Source organism: Neltuma alba, unplaced genomic scaffold, assembly GCF_004799145.2.
Source record: "Neltuma alba isolate B1F8T4 unplaced genomic scaffold, ASM479914v2 tig00011390_pilon, whole genome shotgun sequence".
NCBI lineage: Eukaryota > Viridiplantae > Streptophyta > Magnoliopsida > Fabales > Fabaceae > Neltuma > Neltuma alba.
Window position 1 is genome coordinate 177,658 of NW_021636082.1, and position 18,543 is coordinate 196,200.

The 18,543-nt window shown below is 37.6% G+C and overlaps 1 protein-coding gene across 3 annotated transcripts; it reads left to right on the plus strand.

Moving 5' to 3' along the window:
• The first annotated feature begins 390 nt into the window (after positions 1–390).
• On the plus strand, positions 391–18,312 carry LOC114712671 (long chain acyl-CoA synthetase 8). 3 transcript variants are annotated; one of them, XM_028897221.1, is made up of 12 exons: positions 391–483; positions 2,204–2,779; positions 2,879–2,959; positions 3,069–3,362; positions 5,644–5,775; positions 5,853–6,026; positions 6,135–6,364; positions 10,850–10,967; positions 11,197–11,328; positions 11,427–11,561; positions 11,658–11,864; positions 17,949–18,312. In XM_028897221.1, the coding sequence occupies exons 2-12, from the start codon at positions 2,255–2,257 to the stop codon at positions 18,111–18,113; spliced, it is 2,193 nt and encodes a 730-aa protein (XP_028753054.1). In that variant the 5' UTR covers positions 391–483; positions 2,204–2,254; the 3' UTR covers positions 18,114–18,312. The 3 variants fall into 3 exon arrangements, with proteins under 3 accessions (XP_028753054.1, XP_028753056.1, XP_028753055.1); XM_028897223.1 differs by having other exon boundaries at positions 3,069–3,338; XM_028897222.1 differs by having other exon boundaries at positions 2,252–2,779.
• Positions 18,313–18,543: the final 231 nt, after the last annotated feature.

Here is an 18,543-nt window from a genome sequence, read left to right on the forward strand (position 1 = left end):
GGTCTAATTAAAAACACACGAAAGTAAAAGGATCTGATAAAAAGAAAAAATTTTATAAGGACCTAATTAAAAATCAGATGAAACTATAAGGACCGGGAGATTAATTATCCCTATAATTAACTAACTTACCTAATTTTCTTAATGTAATCAAATTAGTTAAATATGTTTTATATCAAGAATAAGATGAGTATAAAGAACAAAAAGTAACAAGATATTAAAATGATATTATGATTTTTTTTTGTATTTCAGAAAAAATTTATTTCTTTTACATTATTAACTATTTTTTATTTTTAAAAACAAAATAATTTTTTTTTTAAAACAATCATGTTATGCTTATTTTTACCTAATTCTTAAAGGCCATTTTTGTCATTCAAGAGCCGAAAGTGTTTCCTGTTTCCACCACCTTCGTACTTTGATGCTTTCTTGTGCCCCCGTCTTGCAGCGATACACAATACTCTGGAGCATCTGCTTCCTGCCCCGAAGGTACTGCTCCATGCGCGTTTCTCTCCGTTGTCATTTTAGCTTTGTTGTAATTGGTGGTCAAAATTGTTGCCGTTGTTTAGATCAACGTGGTATTTAGTCGCGAGTTCCTTCTCTGGTTTTGGTTATGACTTATGATCACAGGTAGTCGCATGTTTTTTTGGGATTGTTGATCGTTTTCTGAGTTTAGTTTATTGGTTGATTTTCAATTGATATGAAAATCGTCTCCCCCCCTTTTGGGTCAATTCTCCCCTTCATATCAAATGGGATTGATTTGACTGATATTCCTCCTCCCCGAATATTTCATGTTTAAGGTGCTCACTCTGATCGTATTGATTTTTCTTTTTCTCTGAACTTCTTTTTCTGTTAATCCAAATAACATGGAATACACTAGGAGATAATGACGTTAACTTCTCCTACTATTATTATTTTTAAATTTTAAACTTTGCTCTCATTTTATCTTCATGTTTGATTTGTTCAGTTTCTTTGTCTGTCTGTTGATTATTATACTTAAGTATTTGATTTTTTTAATTCGAAATCACCAGAAATATGTTTGTGTCTTTTGTTTTTATCTTAAATGTGGAAACTATGCGGTCTTCCTTATGCTATGCTCGCTAAGAGAGCCAGAGTAAAGACATATATACAAAAGAATATAAATAAGTAAACAGGAAAGAATGGAAAGCGCTCACCTCGCAAACTAGTTAAGTACTCCCCTTGTCCCTTTTTATAAGAAACAAAACCTCTCATAGTGGTGTCCTCAAATATAAGAAACAAATTCTCTTTATCCGAAATTTTAAACTAGTCTTTTCACTTTTACCCTCATTAAATATATGTTACTTATCATCTCTTTGTAATAAATGTTCACTCATTATCTCTCATGTATTCTCTTTACAAATAAGAGTATAATTGGAAAAATATGTATATATCTTACCCACCCATTTATTTTTTTAACTAAATTTAATTAATATTTTGAACTGCATGGTTTTGGTAGTTTTATTTCTTATAATAAGGGATAGCAGAGTGTTAGTTATTTTAACTGTAAGTTTGCTTTGAAGTTCAAAAAATCTGGAATGTGAAAGGGTATGTAAAAGTGTCTGCCAATTGTTCTGAAGAGGGAATATAGTGAATAAGCAACTGTTTGGCTAGAACTTGTGCATAATGAATGTGTAGTTTTATGTGTTTGGTATGAGCACAGAACACTAGATTAGCCGCCAAGGCTGCAACTTCAAGATTGTCTTGCCAAAGGGCAAGTGTACTCCTATTCTTGACTTTATTTTTCAAAAGCAATGATTGGATCCCTGCCGCTAGAAGTGCCAAAGATTTGTACTGTAATTCAATACTGGATTTAGCTATAACTCTTTGCTTTTTAGAAGCCCAATTCATCAATGTATTGATAGGCAAAACAATTTTCGAGTCACAGAGTTCTATTCCTTTTGCAATAATAGATAAATAATATTACAACATATACATGCTATACTCACTATGAGATGCATGGCACAACAAAAACAACATATATACTAAAGAATGTAAGTAAATAGGAAAAATGCAAAAAGAACATCTTGCAAAAGAGCCACTTAGTTATCTTGACTCATAGACTTGTGTTTCATTGTTTTTATTTTGTTCCAAAAAGGGTTACAACATTTAATTTCAATAGGGGATAATTGATGTGATGCCTTTTTTTTGTGGGCCAGTTGATGATCTTTACTTTTTCCTTGTAATTTAGGTATTAAGTTTGTGTTCTGATTAATAAGGATCGTTATATCAACGATAGGCAATGGAGGATCAGGGAGATAGTTCCTTGAATTTATTCAACAACTTGTCTATTTGGAAAGATTATGGAGAATATGGGGTTGTGAGTGCTATAGTTATTGGTATACTTATACCTGTCTTGCTTTCGGCATTGTTCATGGGAAAGAAGAGAGGAAAAGTAAGAGGTGTTCCAGTAGAGGTCAGCGGTGAGCCAGGATATGCAGTACGTAATGCTCAAAGGGTAGATTTAGTTGAAGTTCCTTGGGAAGGAGCTACAACCATGGCTCATCTATTTGAGCAGTCATGTAAGAAATACTCCAAAAGGCGATTTCTTGGGACAAGGAATATAATTGAAAAGAAGTTAGTTCCATCACATGATGGTAGACAGTTTGAGACACTCCATTTAGGCAATTATGAATGGCAAACTTATGAAGAGGTATTTGCTCGTGTGTGCAACTTTGCATCTGGGCTTATTAGATTTGCTGATAACAAAGATAGTCGTGTTGCCATTTTCTCTGATACTCGGTCTGAGTGGCTCATTGCTCTTCAGGTTGGTTTGCTCTTTTGTCTTCATTTCATTGTGTCTTCTCATTTTGTTATTGATTGTTTCTGCATTCAAGCATCTTAATTTAGTTTGGCTTAATTGCAGGGTTGCTTTAGGCAGAATATAACAGTTGTTACTATTTATGCTTCTCTAGGGGAGGATGCCCTGATCCACTCACTTAATGAGGTAAGAAAATGGCTGCAATTATATAACTAGAGGAAACAAATGTATTTCAAACAGATAAGATCCAAAGTTGGGTTGGAGGTACTCACTTGAAGCTTTGGAATGTCAACAGACTCAAGTATCCACCCTCATCTGTGACGCCAAGCAGTTGAAGAAGTTAGATGCTATAAGCTCAAACCTAACGTTTATCCAGAGTGTGATTTATTTTGAAGATGATGACTCATTGAATAATGATGCTTTAGGAGATTTGAGAAAGTGGACAATTGCGTCTTTTGGTGATGTTGAGAAACTTGGGAAAGAAGGTCCTATTCCGCCAAACTTACCTTCTAAGGAAAATATTGGACTTGTCATGTATACAAGTGGCAGTACAGGTCTACCAAAGGTTTGTAACTTCATTTTGTTTTCGGTGAACACCTATATACTATTGAATACCTTTTGTACTCTGTTGATGTACAGTAATCTGGGTTGTTTAGCTATTTTTCTGGGTCTAATTGATGGTAAAATTATGAATAAAGAGTCCTTTTAAGTTCAAGTCTTTATTCCTATGGATTTAATCTTAATTAGAACCTCCAATAGTTATTACATGCACGAGGGTTTCTACATATGATTGTTAGTCTAGCAATTAACCAAATAACATGCAAAGTTACTTTTGAGACAACCATCAAATTCTAGACAAGTTTTATACTCTTCTTGAGTAATTCCTCAATAACCTGTCTCGGAAAATTAAGGAAATAATTTCCATGCTCAAAAAAGTGCTAAAAGTTTCCAGAATCAAAGTTCTGTGTCCTCTAAAAAGAATTCTATATAATAAAAATTAAGACTACACAATTTTTATTCTTATTAAATAGAGTAGAAGTTCTGTATCATTTTTTACTCTATCTTGTGGTTTTCATTTCAAATGGGAACCTAAACAACAAGTCTTCTCCCATTATGTGAGGTTGTTTACATGAATTGCACAACGCTTTTGTATTTTATCAGCTATCAATTCCTAAGATATACCATCCACTAAAAGGTCTTTGGATAGTAACCTTGATAGTTGGTTTTGATCTTTCTCTACCTGTCTGCCTTTTTATATTACTAGACCATATGTTCACCCCTCCTAATTGGTGCCTCCTCTTTATACATGTCCAAGTTACCTTAAATGATCTATACCATCTTTTCCTTGACAGATGTCATGCCAACTCTTTCGCATATGTGATCATTACAAATCTAATCTTCTTCTTGTTTTTTTTTTTTTTAAATGACCACGTCCATCATGATATCTTCATCCTTGCTATCCTAATTTTTTGCTTTTGTTTCCCTTTCATGTCTAACATTTATTACCATATAGTATTGCTGGTCTTATAAAAATTCGATAAAACTTTGACAAAACTTCCCTTTAATTGTAGTTGGTATTTTCTGATTACAAATAACTCTTGATGCTTTTCTCCATTTTAACCACTCAACTTGTATTTATGCATAACATTTCCATCAATTTCACTGCCATTCTGTATGATTGATATCATATATTTGAACTTTTGACACTTGAGGTATGATTTGATTTTCATAAATTATATTGTTTGAGTGTTAGCTTGTAAGAAGAATGAATGATTACTTTGGAATTTTCAAAACCCTTGGCAAGAAAAGCATTTTCTCATATGAGGCTCGAGGACCTTGCTTCAAGCCATACAAAGCTTTATGCTAGTTATACACATGGCCATCTGCTTCATCCTTCAGTTCTCTCCATCATGATATTGGTGTATACCTTCTAAGCAACTTGAAACAATACCTCCTTCAAGTTGCAGGACCATTGTTGCTGTGGGTCTCTTGTGGTCATGGGATTTTGCTGCTGTCTTCTATGTTTCTTTCACCACCTCCTCTGCATGTCTCCTCATCACTACATATCCTATTCTACCCCTTATTGTCGACCTCTCTTTTGTTGATGTTGTATGTTTCTTGTAGCCATGGGTTGTCCTTGCCATCCGTTCTTGATTTTCTGTCAATTTCTATGCCTGTCCTTGATGTTCATTCATCATCACCATGTTCTATATCTCTGGTATTGTTTTTTGCTGGTTCTTGGGCTCATGAGGTTTCACTAGCTGAGAGTTATAATTCCTCATTTCTTTCCTACCTACTTGTTTGCTTTGCTGTGGTACAGAGAGGATCAATTATGATGCTTATTGGGCCTGCTTGGGTGCAAATTTTACCATACTTGACCCTTAAGGGCAACAGTCTTTGGGGAGGGGTTATTGTTATGTAATAAATAAATAGAGGGAGTTGATTAAGGGGTAATCAATAGTCATGATTTGTCAGTTAGCTAAGTTCTATGGTATTGGATTATATAAATAGATGGGTGAGTTAGTATGTGAAGAAACTTTTGAATAGCGAAAATTTGAGTGTTATGTTTTCCTAGTCTCTCCCTTCCTTTTGTCCTTCCCTTCTTTCTAGTCCTCTTTGTTTCCCTTTCTCTTGTAACGTTCTTGTACATCACGATTACGAGGTAACATGACACACAGAAAGAGTAGCGTGGTCACAAAATGCAAATAAAACAACTAAAACATTTCTCACGTTCACCTATTCCCTCCCTATGAGAAAATCCTTGTTCTTAAGGAGTTGGGGGTGGTGCATGAGTATCAAAATCAAGACACTGATGTCTCAAAAATTGTTTTCATTTCCTACCATGTTTTTAATTGTTTGTAACCATGTAGGGAGTCATGATTACTCATGGAAATGTTGTAGCGACTACAGCAGCTGTTATACCAATTATTCCAAATCTTGGGACAAAGGATGTGTACATGGCATACTTGCCCCTTGCTCATGTTTTTGAATTGGCTGCAGAGGTAGTTAATTTCTTTTTAGCTCCATAACTGTCTAAAAAAAGTTGCAACATTGCTTCTAAATTATTATGGTTGTCCAGTCTGTGATGCTAGCTGCTGGTGCTGCTATTGGTTATAGCTCTCCATTGACTTTGACGGACACATCTAGTAAAATTAAGAAAGGAACCAAAGGAGATGCGACTGTGTTGAAGCCCACACTTTTAACTTCAGTACCAGCTATTCTTGATCGTATTCGAGATGGAGTTATGAAAAAGGTGTTGATTTGATAGTCACTGTTCACTAGCTTTGTTTTTCTGCATTTCATATTCATAGCTTTCTAACAGTGTTGGAGTTATTATTCCCCTTACTATGATGGACTTAAGGTTGAGGAAAAAGAAGGGCTTGTGAAGACTCTTTTTCAGATTGCATACAAGCGTCGACTTGCTGCTTTAAAAGGAAGCTGGCTGGGAGCTTGGGGATTGGAGAAACTGTTGTGGGACCTCATTGTCTTCAAAAAGATTCGTGCCCTGCTTGGAGGTGAAATTCGGATGATGCTTTGCGGTGGAGCCCCTCTATCTGCAGATTCACAGCAGTTTATTAATATATGCATGGGGTAATGGCTTTAATTTTCCTCCCTTAAATGTACCTCCTAATACTTGGAAGGAATGCAACTCATCTTTTTGCGTTCGAATACCTAATGTGTGACTTTGTGTGCGTCATTTCCCTGATTTGATCTTTTCATTTTATTTATACCAAATATTGGCTTATGATTTGTAAAGGATGAACAAGGATTTCTATATGAAAACATTTTAAGGAGTAAGTTGGAGGACAATCCAGGGATATTGCTGTGCTCATATTAGGAGTTAATTCTTTGTGTATTTTGTGATGCAAAATATGGCTTGTATTATTCAGAATGGGCACCAGAATAAATAGCTATATAGGGGCAGTCAAGGGTGACGAGGTCACGGCCTTCTAGGGTTCAGCTGAGATTTTAGGCATACAATCAGATTCAAATTTCGAAATACAAAATATTACCTAATAGAATTAATATCTACAAGACTCTCTACAGTTAGTGGCAGCTAGTAAACTAGGTTAACTAGTAAAGAGACTAGATTAGGGTTTCACGCTCAAGGCCCATTCACGAACACTCCCTCTCTGGCAAGTAGATGTCCAACATGCCTGCTTGCTTCTGAAGAATTCAAACTTGGGCCTGTCTAATGGCTTTGCGAGAACATCCGCCACTTCATGACTAGAGCTTATGTGAGAGAGATCAATTTCCTTTGACACTATCTTTTCTTTGATAAAATGTCTATCGGTATCCACATGCTTCATTCTTTCATGATGTACTAGATTATAAACCATCTGAAGCACTGAGATGCTATCACACTACATCTTAATTGATGGAATTTCTCCAATGCCAAGTTTTTTAAGTACTCTGGTTACGCACAAACATTCACATACTCTATCTGCAAGTGCTCTTGACTTAGCCTTCACACTACTTTTGGATGCAACAGTTTGTTTCTTACCCCTCGAGGTCACAAGGTTACCCCATACAAAGGTGAAATAGCCTCCTGTAGATCTCTTATCAACTTTAGTTCTGGCATGGCCTGCATCAGTGTAGATAGTCATGTCTCCGGATTCCCTTTTTTGAAAGAAGAGGCCTCTTCTAGGTGTCATCTTCAAGTACCTCAACAACAACAACAAGCCTTATCCCACTTGGTGTGGTTGGCTTCATGAATCACACGATGCCATTGTGCTCTATCAACAAGCTTTATCTTCAAGTACCTCAGTCTTGTGTAAATTGCCTCTATATGGTGCTCTTGTGGTCCATTTGAGAATTGATTGACTATGCCTATTGCATGGCTTATATCAGGCCTTGTATGAGATAGGTAGATGAGTTTTCCAACTAGACTTATGTCTTTCTGCATCTACTAGTAGTCCATCCTTTTTGTACCGTAGATCATTTGATGAATCCATGGGCATTGGTGAAGGCTTAGCTCCTAGCATACATGTCTCATTGAGTAAATTAAGTGTATAATTTCTTTGAGAAACTGAGATCCTTTTTTTTTTGATCTTGCAACCTCCGTGCTTGGAAAGTATCTCAGACTGCCTAGATTTATCTCAAAAGCAGTTGCCAAGGACCTTTTGAGTTGCTCAATCCCTTTAACATCATTTCCTGTGACAACTATATCATCAACATATACGATTAAAATAGAGAGTGTGTCACTGGCTTGGCATTGTATGTATCCTGAGCTTTTCACCACCGTGGTAGATCTCTCAAAGCAGGCTCTTGGTGATTGTTTCAAACCGTAGAGTGATTTATGCAATCTACAGGTCACACCTGGTTCTTTGTACTCTGCAAGTCCCTGAGGAAAATTTATGTATACCTCTTCCTCAAGATCGCCATTTAAAAAGGCATTCTTCACATCAAGCTGATGAAATGGCTGGTCGAGATTGGCAGCCAAAGATAGTACTGTTCGTAAAGGGGAATAGCATTTGTACCCCTTTTTGGGATGAGGAGCTGTAACAAGATGTCCTATAGTTTTGCTGACAGTGACTCTTTCCATAGAAATTATTGGTAACAATAATTGAGCAGAAATAGATTTTCCAAGAAAACCACCAACTGATTAGTCCATCAATTCTGTCACTATATTCCACCTGTCTGAAATAATGGACCAGACATAAAATTATAACAGTCTGATAGATGGCCAAGGATGCTCCGGATTATTCACTAGCCTCAGTTAGCATCTTAAGAACAGCAGAAATAGCTTAAGTGTTGTTATGGTGAGCAACTGCAAACCTCTCCCCTTCAGTAGCTTGGACCTTGAACATCATTATTAGGGCCGCTGAACCAGCAATTTTGATAGCCCATGCACTGATCTCCAGCCCAAGCACCTTTTTCCTTTGGCTCGAATCACATCACCTTCTTGTGTGCTCATTAGGTGTTTTTGGTGCATGTAATGCAAGTGTGCGTCAATGCTAAAAGGATTGATTCCCCTGTACATGTGCATATTGACCGACTGTGACTTGCTAGACATCAGTTACATGGGGCTGTGAATAGGGTTGAAGCAAATGGCAGACTCACATCTTATGGATGGAGAATTTTAAGTGGGGCAATGGATTTTCCTCAACTTCAACCATATAGACAGATCTTTGCAGCGTCTGGGAGCTCTCAAAAATTGGCTTCAAGATATTTTGGGCCATATAGACTCTTGCAAAAGGTGGGTTCAGTTGCCTACAAGTTAGAATTACCACCAGATTCAAGGCTGTATTCTACATTCTACATATCCTTGTTGAAGTTGTGCCCTGATCCAACAGTAAAGCAGCATCACCCTCCCATTGATTGGCCAGACCCACTTCAGCATTTGAAACTAGGGAAGATGTGAATAACAGAATGGGGAGAAAAAGAGGTAGTATTGTTACAGATGTGTTAGTGCAGTGGAAAGGCCTCCCAGATGATGAAGCTAGCTGGATCTCATTGTTTCAGTTACAGCAACAGCATCCATCATCCAAAATTGCAGACCCTTGAGGGTAAGTGTTCTTCTTGGGGAGGGGGTATTGATGTAAGAATTGTAAATAATAAAATAGTTACTTATAGACAATTAGGAGGGTACTATGACAATTCTAAATAAATAACTAGCCGTAGTAGTCTAGAGCCTATATAAGTGAGAGACATGCCATTACAAGGGCTATGCTCATTTCGAATAATTCAAGTATACCATTCAGAATACTCTCGTCTCTCCTTCTCTTTACTCTCTTCTATTCTCTCTTCTCCTTCCTCTTTCTTTCTACAACTGATTTATTGAATGGCCAAAGGAATGAGCTCCAACTCTTCAATGACAACAAAAGAGAAAATGTACAAAACAAGCTAATTTTCTATGGTTACAGCCAAAAATCACATAAATAAACACTCTGAAAACGAGAAAAATGAAGCCTCATGAACCAGGCTCCCTAACTTTCCAATGGTTAGGCTCTCTTAGATGCAAGACACACCCACACTTGTTCTAATGCAAACACATGATTTAGGGGAAAAGGATAGAAAGCAGAGGGGGGGGGGGGGGACAGAATAGATTTGAGGGGGAAATGAGAGAAACTGAGGGAGGAGGAAGAGATATCACAGGGCTTCAAAATATTCATTCATCAAAGTATATTAGTAGTGGAAGCTATTAAGCTTGTGTTAGAAGGAGCTTTCTTTCCAAAGAAGAAAGCTCATCAACTTGCCAAAAAAAAAAAAAAGAAGCAAACAACTGGCGAATAACAACTTGCAAACATATAATAAAATGAACCTGGTTGCTAAATACTTAATCGCTAAGGAAAGCCAACTTCCATAGAAATAATGGACTTTAAATTTCCTTCTAACATAGGCTTTCCCATATTCTATCACTCTTCTTGCCAAAACTGTAATTCATTCTTCCTACATCATTCTGCAACACAGCTCCCAAAACACAAACACACGCCTGCACTCCTCTATTTTTGGGACTGCAGCATTTCGCTTACATTGGGCCCCTTTTGACACTCGTCCTTCCTAAATCCTGTCCCTCTTTCTATTGTGTGAACCTGTCTCACTAATCCTCCAGGCCCGTCAGCCTTTTTTAAAAATTATTTTAATGTTGGCTATGACTAGTCCTCTAGTTTTGTTAATTTCGAACATTTTTTAGATCTTTGTCCTTATAAGAGTTATTAATCTTTTTACAGAAGTCTTTTTAGTTTATGAAGACTAAACCAACTATTTTTCTGATGGTTTCCTTTGTGAATTTTATCATGTTGCTTGCCTAATATTTGCTAGAATAGAGTTAATAAGATAGCATTGAGAATGTAGATCATTTCACCTTGGGCTTATTCAAGGGGTTGTTTTTTTCTTTGAGACAAGTATTCAAGGGGCTGTTAGATTTGCAAATATTAGTAATTTACATTTACATGGTTCCTTTTGACTGCAATGTTATCATGCAATCTCTGCTTTAATTCTTATGATTATTCCTGTATTGTGGTTTAACTCTGTGCTGGATTACCTTCCATTAATTATATTCCGATATACTTGTATGGTTATATTTGTGCATCTGTTATCCAAATGAAGTTATCTATCATTATGTGTCAACAGGGCTCCCATTGGTCAAGGATATGGCTTGACTGAAACATTCGCTGGAGCTACCTTCTCTGAGTTTGATGACAACAGTGTGGGACGTGTTGGTCCTCCTCTTCCTTGTTGCTACATTAAGGTGCAGCATATATCTCATTGTTGATGATGCTTTAATTTAGCATCAAAACGGTACTTATTTGTTGTGTTCCGGTTTGTAATCATGATAAAACGTATTTAATGCCAAGTTTAGTATTTTATACCATGTCAGAAATTTTTAAATTACTTATTTCTAAATTGTAATGGAAAATATAATCTGCTGCTCTTCAATGGGGAAATGATTGACTTCGTTCTTCATTCTGAATGTGTAGCTTGTTTCTTGGGAAGAAGGTGGATATATGACATCAGATAAACCAATGCCTCGGGGAGAGATTGTAGTCGGGGGATTTAGTGTGACAGCTGGCTACTTCAAGAATCCTGAAAAAACTAATGAGGTGTTCAAGGTAAACTTCATAACATAGGTTGCAAGTATGTCTCTTTGAGATTTGTCTTGGAATATTCTTGAATCTTATTAAAAGTACCTACGATTTATCTGGTACAGGTTGATGAGAAGGGTATACGTTGGTTTTATACTGGTGATATCGGAAGGTTCCATCCTGATGGGTGTCTTGAGATTATAGATAGGAAAAAGGATATTGTCAAACTTCAACACGGAGAATATATCTCTCTTGGGAAGGTGACTTTTAGCACATCATTTTTTATGAACTACTGACAGAAGGCTTATAGAAAATTAATCCGGATCTGTGTATGCTCTGTTCCAACTTTATTGCAGGTTGAGGCAGCACTGTCGACATGTAGTTATGTGGATAGTATTATGGTTTATGCAGATCCCTTCCATAATTATTGTGTGGCTCTCATTGTTCCTTCGCGTCATCCTTTGGAGAAATGGGCCCAGCAAGCTGGTGTTGCGCATGGGGATTTTCCTGATTTGTGCGATAAACCTGAAACTGTATCTGAGGTTCAGCAGTCCCTTTCCAAGGTTAGTAAATATGAATCAATGATTTGCAGGATGTACATGACATTTCTTAACTATGATTTTTGTAACCCCTTCAATTTTTTAAACCATAACTTCACAAGCTATCATAGTATAAAAGAATTAAGCCTAATACAAGAAATGTGTACCATGGTAAAAGAGAATTAAACCCAATAATAAGGGTCTACCATGGTAGAAAAGGAAACTCAATATGAAGTAACTAAATCTACCATGGTAGAAATGGACAAAGCCCAATAACCTGAACAACTACAAAACAACGTAACCTGAATTTGGGATCCAGAGTTAAAATCAACATGTTAAATCCAAGACACATTCTATGGTGAGTTAGGGCTTTGACCACAAAGCCCACAACCGGCAACCATCGTCATAAAACAACTTTCATAAATAGCCAGACTCAAATAACATTCCAAAAGAATCATAATCATTCATGATCATCATCCGAGGCATTTAAGCCATTACATCAAGTAATTTAAAAGCCAAATCCGTAGTAGTTTTTCATAGTAATTCATGGTTACTTAGAACATAATGTTCAAGGTCAAATCATGCACAAATGTGTCCAAATAGCTCTAAATGATAATGTACATCCTCCCAGCACACGAAAACGACAAAGAGGCCATTAAAAGGCAATTAATAAGCCTCAAGAGTCTTCCCTTGATGACCGCAACAACCCTTGCAGCTTCTCACATCTCATACTTCCACGATTTGCAAATCATATAATAAGACCTAGGAAAAGCTCAGAACAAAAGTATATTTCAATATACATCCCACTTCACTGAAAAGTTTGCACAAAATGCATAAACATAACTTTTCACAATAGAATGATCCATTCATGTCAAAATACAATGTACATATATATACATGCATGTGTACGTATATATAATATTTATATATAATTTTACATGTCAAAATACACTGGCAATCCCATTATCGACAAGCATACAAAGTAAATGAGCCATGGTTACTTCATGCCTTTGCTCAATTTAGCAAACTTGAGAGGACTTTGATGCCAACAACTCAATCTATAGTTAATCTACATCGTTCACAATGTTTCACATCAATTCAATTGCTAAACAAGAAGTTTACATTATAACTCAAAATCCCCAAGTTTTACTCCTAATACCAATTCCTTCTAACCAGTTCTGATCTTCAATCATTCCTAACTCAACTAGTCCATTAAAAACATTAATTGCCCATCAAATCTTCTGATTAATCAAAACCCCCAATTTCTCATCTTAGAAATATATCCACTTGTGAAGTTCCTTATCAAACTCCAAAACAATCCGATTAAACTTCAATAAACTTCAAACAAACTAAACTAAACCATTAAATCTCAATTCATTTGGTGAAAATTTCACAACTCTCTTCAACCCTAACCTTAAATTTTCAAAATCATGAGCTAATGTAAAACCAAATTGATTAAATACTAAAACTACTCTCATTAAGTCATTTAAATTCATTTTAGTCGGTGGAAACCTACCAAAATTCAAAAATCTACCCTAAACGTTGACTTATACACTTCCAAACCCGAAAAATCCAAGAACAAGAGATTGGAATCAAGGTATGGTCGCATACCCAAGTGATTGGAACCTTGAAGACCCTCCCTATAGTTTAAAAATTGAAGTCCTAGTATAGCCTCCGCATTTCTGCCCCTTTTCCTTCTATTTTTGAGATACTGCCTAATAACCCCGAAGAGGTTGCTGAGAGTTTTCTAGGGTTGCGTGCTTAGAAGAGGCAGGCAAGAAGCATGTGGTTGGTTTGAGAGAGCCTTGGACATCTCTAATCTCTAGGCAGTCCTTGTTTTTGCTATTTCTATTAGTTGTTGCTGTTACTTTCCACTTCCAGAACGAAAGCTGTCAATTGTCACATCTTCCTCTTGCTGACCTCATTGAAGGGGAGTTGTACTAGTTAATCCTACTTATTTGGCAATAATATTGCTTAGTTCTTTAAAATTTGGCATTAGACTAGGTGCTTTCTGGGGCATGGTGGGAACAAGAATGGAGTCAAGGGTGGAAAATATGGAAAAGGTGGTAGAACTACAGAGAGCTAGTGTCGAAGCAAGAGAAGAACGTGCTGCTGTAAAATGTGTAATGATAGAATATTACTATTCTTGTTTTGCTTTGGAGCCAAGCACAGCCACCCAAAAATGAAGGTGGTTAAGGAGCCCTGGGGGGGACCTGAAGGCAAGGAATGGAGGTTGTAAACCAAGGAATATGGGTGCAGGACGCAAAGACTAGACTATAAGGGAAGAAGGGATTGATGAAAAAGATGTTAAGAAATATCAAACCTAGTGGTGTCTCTTTTAGGTGTGGAAGATCCAACAGGGTGGAACTTTAGAATGGAGTGATACTTCATGATTTATGGCGTACTTGAGTTTGAGAAGCTGGATGAAGCAGTTGTAGGCTTGGAGGGGCAATCTACTAACTGGTTTCAATGGACAAAAGTCTGAGCTTCAATTGCAGATTGGAAGGTGTTTAAAACAGCTGTCGTTGAGTGATTCCATTTCAGTCAAAGTGGTGACAACTATGAGAGGATTGCCAAATTGAAACGAGTTGGGTTAGTGACAGAATTTAGAGAGAAATTTGAGTTATGGGTGCATGAAGTAGAGACTAGACTATAGGGGAAGAAGAAGGGATTGCTGAAAAAGATGTTCAGAAATATCAAAACTGTAGGCGCCTCTTTTTGGTGGGGAAGATCCAATAGGGTGGACCTTTAGGATGGTGTGATACTTCATGATTAATGGCGTACTTGAGTTTGAGAAGTTGGATGAAGCAGTTTCGGGCTTGGAGGGGCAATCTACTAACTGGTTTCAACGGACAGAAGTCTAAGCTTCAATTGCAGATTGGAAGGTGTTGAGAAAAGCTGTGATTGTGTGATTCTATTGCCGTCAAACTGGCGACAACTATGAGAGGATTGCTGGATTGAAGCAAGTTGGGTCAATGACAGAATTTAGAGAGAATTTTGAGTTATCGTCTACCACTCTTCCAGATATGCCTGAAGAATCGTTGATGGGGATATTTTTGAACGGGTTGAAGGATGAAGTAAAAGGTAATGTTTGGTTAATGGAACTTTGCAGCTTGAAGGAATTAATGGATGATGCATATCATGTGGAAGGGAGAAACACAACGTTGTAAAAAGTGGAAGAGAGGAAAGTTAGGGGTGTTAAGATGGGACCTTATCTAAAATGGCCCAGCACTAAACCTAATTCCAAAATTTGTGAGCCCATTAGAAGTCCCAAAACTTTCCCTCCTAACTTCTACAGCATGCATGGCGGACAGCGAGGAGAAGGAAGAGTCCTGCATTGCAAGATTCTTCTGGGGTTGGCTGACTGGGGCACTCTCTTTCCTCGGGATGCACATGATTGCCCCAAGGTACTGCATGGGAGACTTTAAGCGATCTGTAGCCTACAAACCCCAATCATGATTTTGAGCCTGCTATCATGTGGAATTTTTGGAGGGAAAAATTATTTCGTTTGTATTGTTGGACATTAATATACAAGGACTATATATATACACATTAGGAGAGAATAATGCCTAATAAGCAAGAGAATAAAGCCTTAAAGTCCAATGAATACTAATAAAGCCTATGCAATACTAACGGATATTCACAATAAATGCATAGTATTACCACATTCAAACATCGTTGCAGCATCATGAACTAGTCATCAACCCCAAGAAATGGAGTTTTGGGCAAAGAAAGCTAGAGTATCTCAGCCATATGGCTGACCCTTCAAAAATTGATGCCATGGTCAAGTGGCCAATTCCCAAGGATATTAAGGGCTTGAGAGGCTTGTGGGGCCTCTCTGTATACTATAGAAACTTTATCAAAGACTATGGGAAGATTGCAGCCCCCATCATTGAATTATTGAAGAAGAATGCTTTTCCATGGAGTGAGAAGCCCCAGAAGGCTTTTGAAACGTTGAAGTCAGCAACGGTGTCTGCTTCCATTTTGATCACTTCAGCTTTCCTTTGAGATAAAGGCTGACGATTGCAGAACTAGTGTTGGAGCGGTGTTGATGCAAACCGGAAGGCCCATAGCTTATTTTAGCCAACAACTCTCAGAGCAAGCGAGATAGCGGTCTGTTTATGAGAAATAACTAATTGCCTTGCTTCTTGTGGTGAAAGCAAGATTATTTGACTTCCAAGCTTTTTATCATACGAATTGAACAAAAGGCTCTCAAACACTTATTAGTAAAGATAATTATAGATCCTAACCAGAGAAGCTGGGTGCCAAAGCTGACAGGTTACAAGTTTGAAATAAAATATGAGCTGAGAAAGGAAAGTAGAGTTGCTGATGCTTTATCTTGAAGAGAGCCATGGCATAATTTTGAATGCCTTTTTTTTTTTTTTTTTAATGGCAATTTGAATGCCTTTTCACCGTGGCAATATGCTGATTTAAAAGAATTTTGAGGCTGAAATAGCTAACAATGAGAAATTAAATGATATTTGTGTGCGGATTCTCCTTGGGGGAGAAATTCCAGCCAGGTATTCAATAAAGAGTGGCTGTTTACTGTACCGAGACAAACTGGTTCTGCTAAAAAATTCTCCAAAAACTGCTGCATTAATTGAAGAATTTCATAACTGTCCTATTGGCGAACATTCGGGATACTACCTGCAGACCAACAAGAAAAAGTATTTTATTGGGAGGGAATGAAGAGGGATGTGCAGGAGCAAATATCCAAGTGCAAAACATGCCAGCGCAACAAATATGAAGCCCTTAGTCCTGCACTCTCAAATCCCATCTTGAGCAAGCCCAACTAAAGATGCAGCAGCAAGCTAGCAAAAAGAGGAGGAATGTGGAATTTACTGTTGGAGATCATGTTTATTTGTGCTTCTAGCCATGTAAGTCAAGAAATTTGGCTAAGCGTCAACACAAGAAGCTTGCACCTAGATATGATGGGCTTTATGTGGTCGGTCAAAGGATTGGGAAGGCTGCATACAAGCTGAAATTACCCGAAACAGCAAGGATTTGTCTGTTTTTCATGTATCACGATTAAAAAAATCAATTTCTCCCTGAACAAGCCCAGCCACTTCTCAGTTTCTTATCTAAGGATTATGAGCTGCGAATTCAACCTCAATATGTTGTCGAGGTGCATAAGATGACTGATGGGAGAATACAGATTCTAGTTAAGTGGTGTAACCTACTAGATCGTGAGAATACTTGGGAAGACATGATACTGTTCTGTTGCAATTTCCACACTTCCCCCTTGAGGACAAGGTAAATCTTGTGGAGGGGACAATGATGGATATGGAAGGAGAGGTTTATAGCAGGTGAAGGCCCAAACCTGACCAGAATACTCAGTTGCAGCAATTGGGCCCAGATGCACTTCCTACACAGCCCAATAACCCCAAAGAGGGTGCTGACATTCAGTTTTCTAGGGTTGCGTGTTTACAAGAGGCAGACAAGAAGCATGTGGATGGTTTGGTAGGGCCTCTGACCTCTAACGTCACGGATGTCTTTGTTCTTGCTATTTTTTATTTCCAGAACAGTAGCTAGGAATATCAGTCAATTTCGTCACATTTTCCTCTGACCTCATTGAGGGGGAGTTGTACTGGTCAGTTCTAGTTATTTGGCAATAATACAGCTGAGTTCTATGAGCCATCTACCTAACACTATAAAAGTAATTTCCTTCATGTTTTCTCTCTTCAAAAAACTTTTCCATGCTAATACACCATCGAGGTTATGGGATTAACGACTTTGCCGTTGCTACACTAGCGAATTCTAAGTTGTGTCACAGGGTGGGGTTTCATAGATGTAGTTAGAAAGTAGTGTTCTTCCGGACTCTGTAAAATGGAATTAACGACTTTGTATGGGCTGAATATGATAGATCACGAGTTCTTTCTCAGTCTCCCCCTCCTCCTCTTCTATCAAGTCGGAGTAAAGCCTGATTCTTCTCTCTTATTGTTCTTGATGGTGAGCCTGTTTGATGTGTGCCTCTGCTGTAACAGGCATTATTTCCATTTCAAGTGATGCGCCTTCAGCTTTGGAAATGACTGCTTAAATCCACTGAATTATTGACAATGTTTTTATGCTCGACATCTAATGGCTTATTTTCATTTTAATTCTTCTCAGGCCGCAAAAGCTGCCAAGCTGGGAAAAACTGAGATTCCTGCGAAGATTAAGTTACTGCCAGATCCATGGACGCCTGAATCTGGGTTAGTCACTGCAGCTCTCAAGATAAAGAGAGAACAGCTGAAAGCCAAATTCAAAGATGAACTTCAAAAGTTGTATTCCTGAATTCTTCTCTTTGGTGCATTATCTCTATTCACAATACTATGTTAACTTTTTGATTTTATTTCATAACTATATTTTGCACCCATGCGATGCACGGAGCATCCTTGGGAGAACGAAGAGCTTAATTTCACATAGTATCTATTTGTAACTATCGTTAAAACATGAAGACCGCATAGTCAAATGTATTATTAAATTACCATCACCAACAGTGGGATGTATTGCCGCACCATACATAAATAGTCGACAATACATAATATAGACCTATGACATTGTTGAAGCTTTCTTTGCTGACCACATTTGAAGTTTGTGCCAGTTGCATTCTCATAATAATCAAGAATTAAAATTTTAAACCCTGTGTGGTTGGATCAGCTAGTTGGGGCCGTTCCAGTTTAACCAAAGATAACGGGTTTGATCCCTTGGGCGCACAGCATCT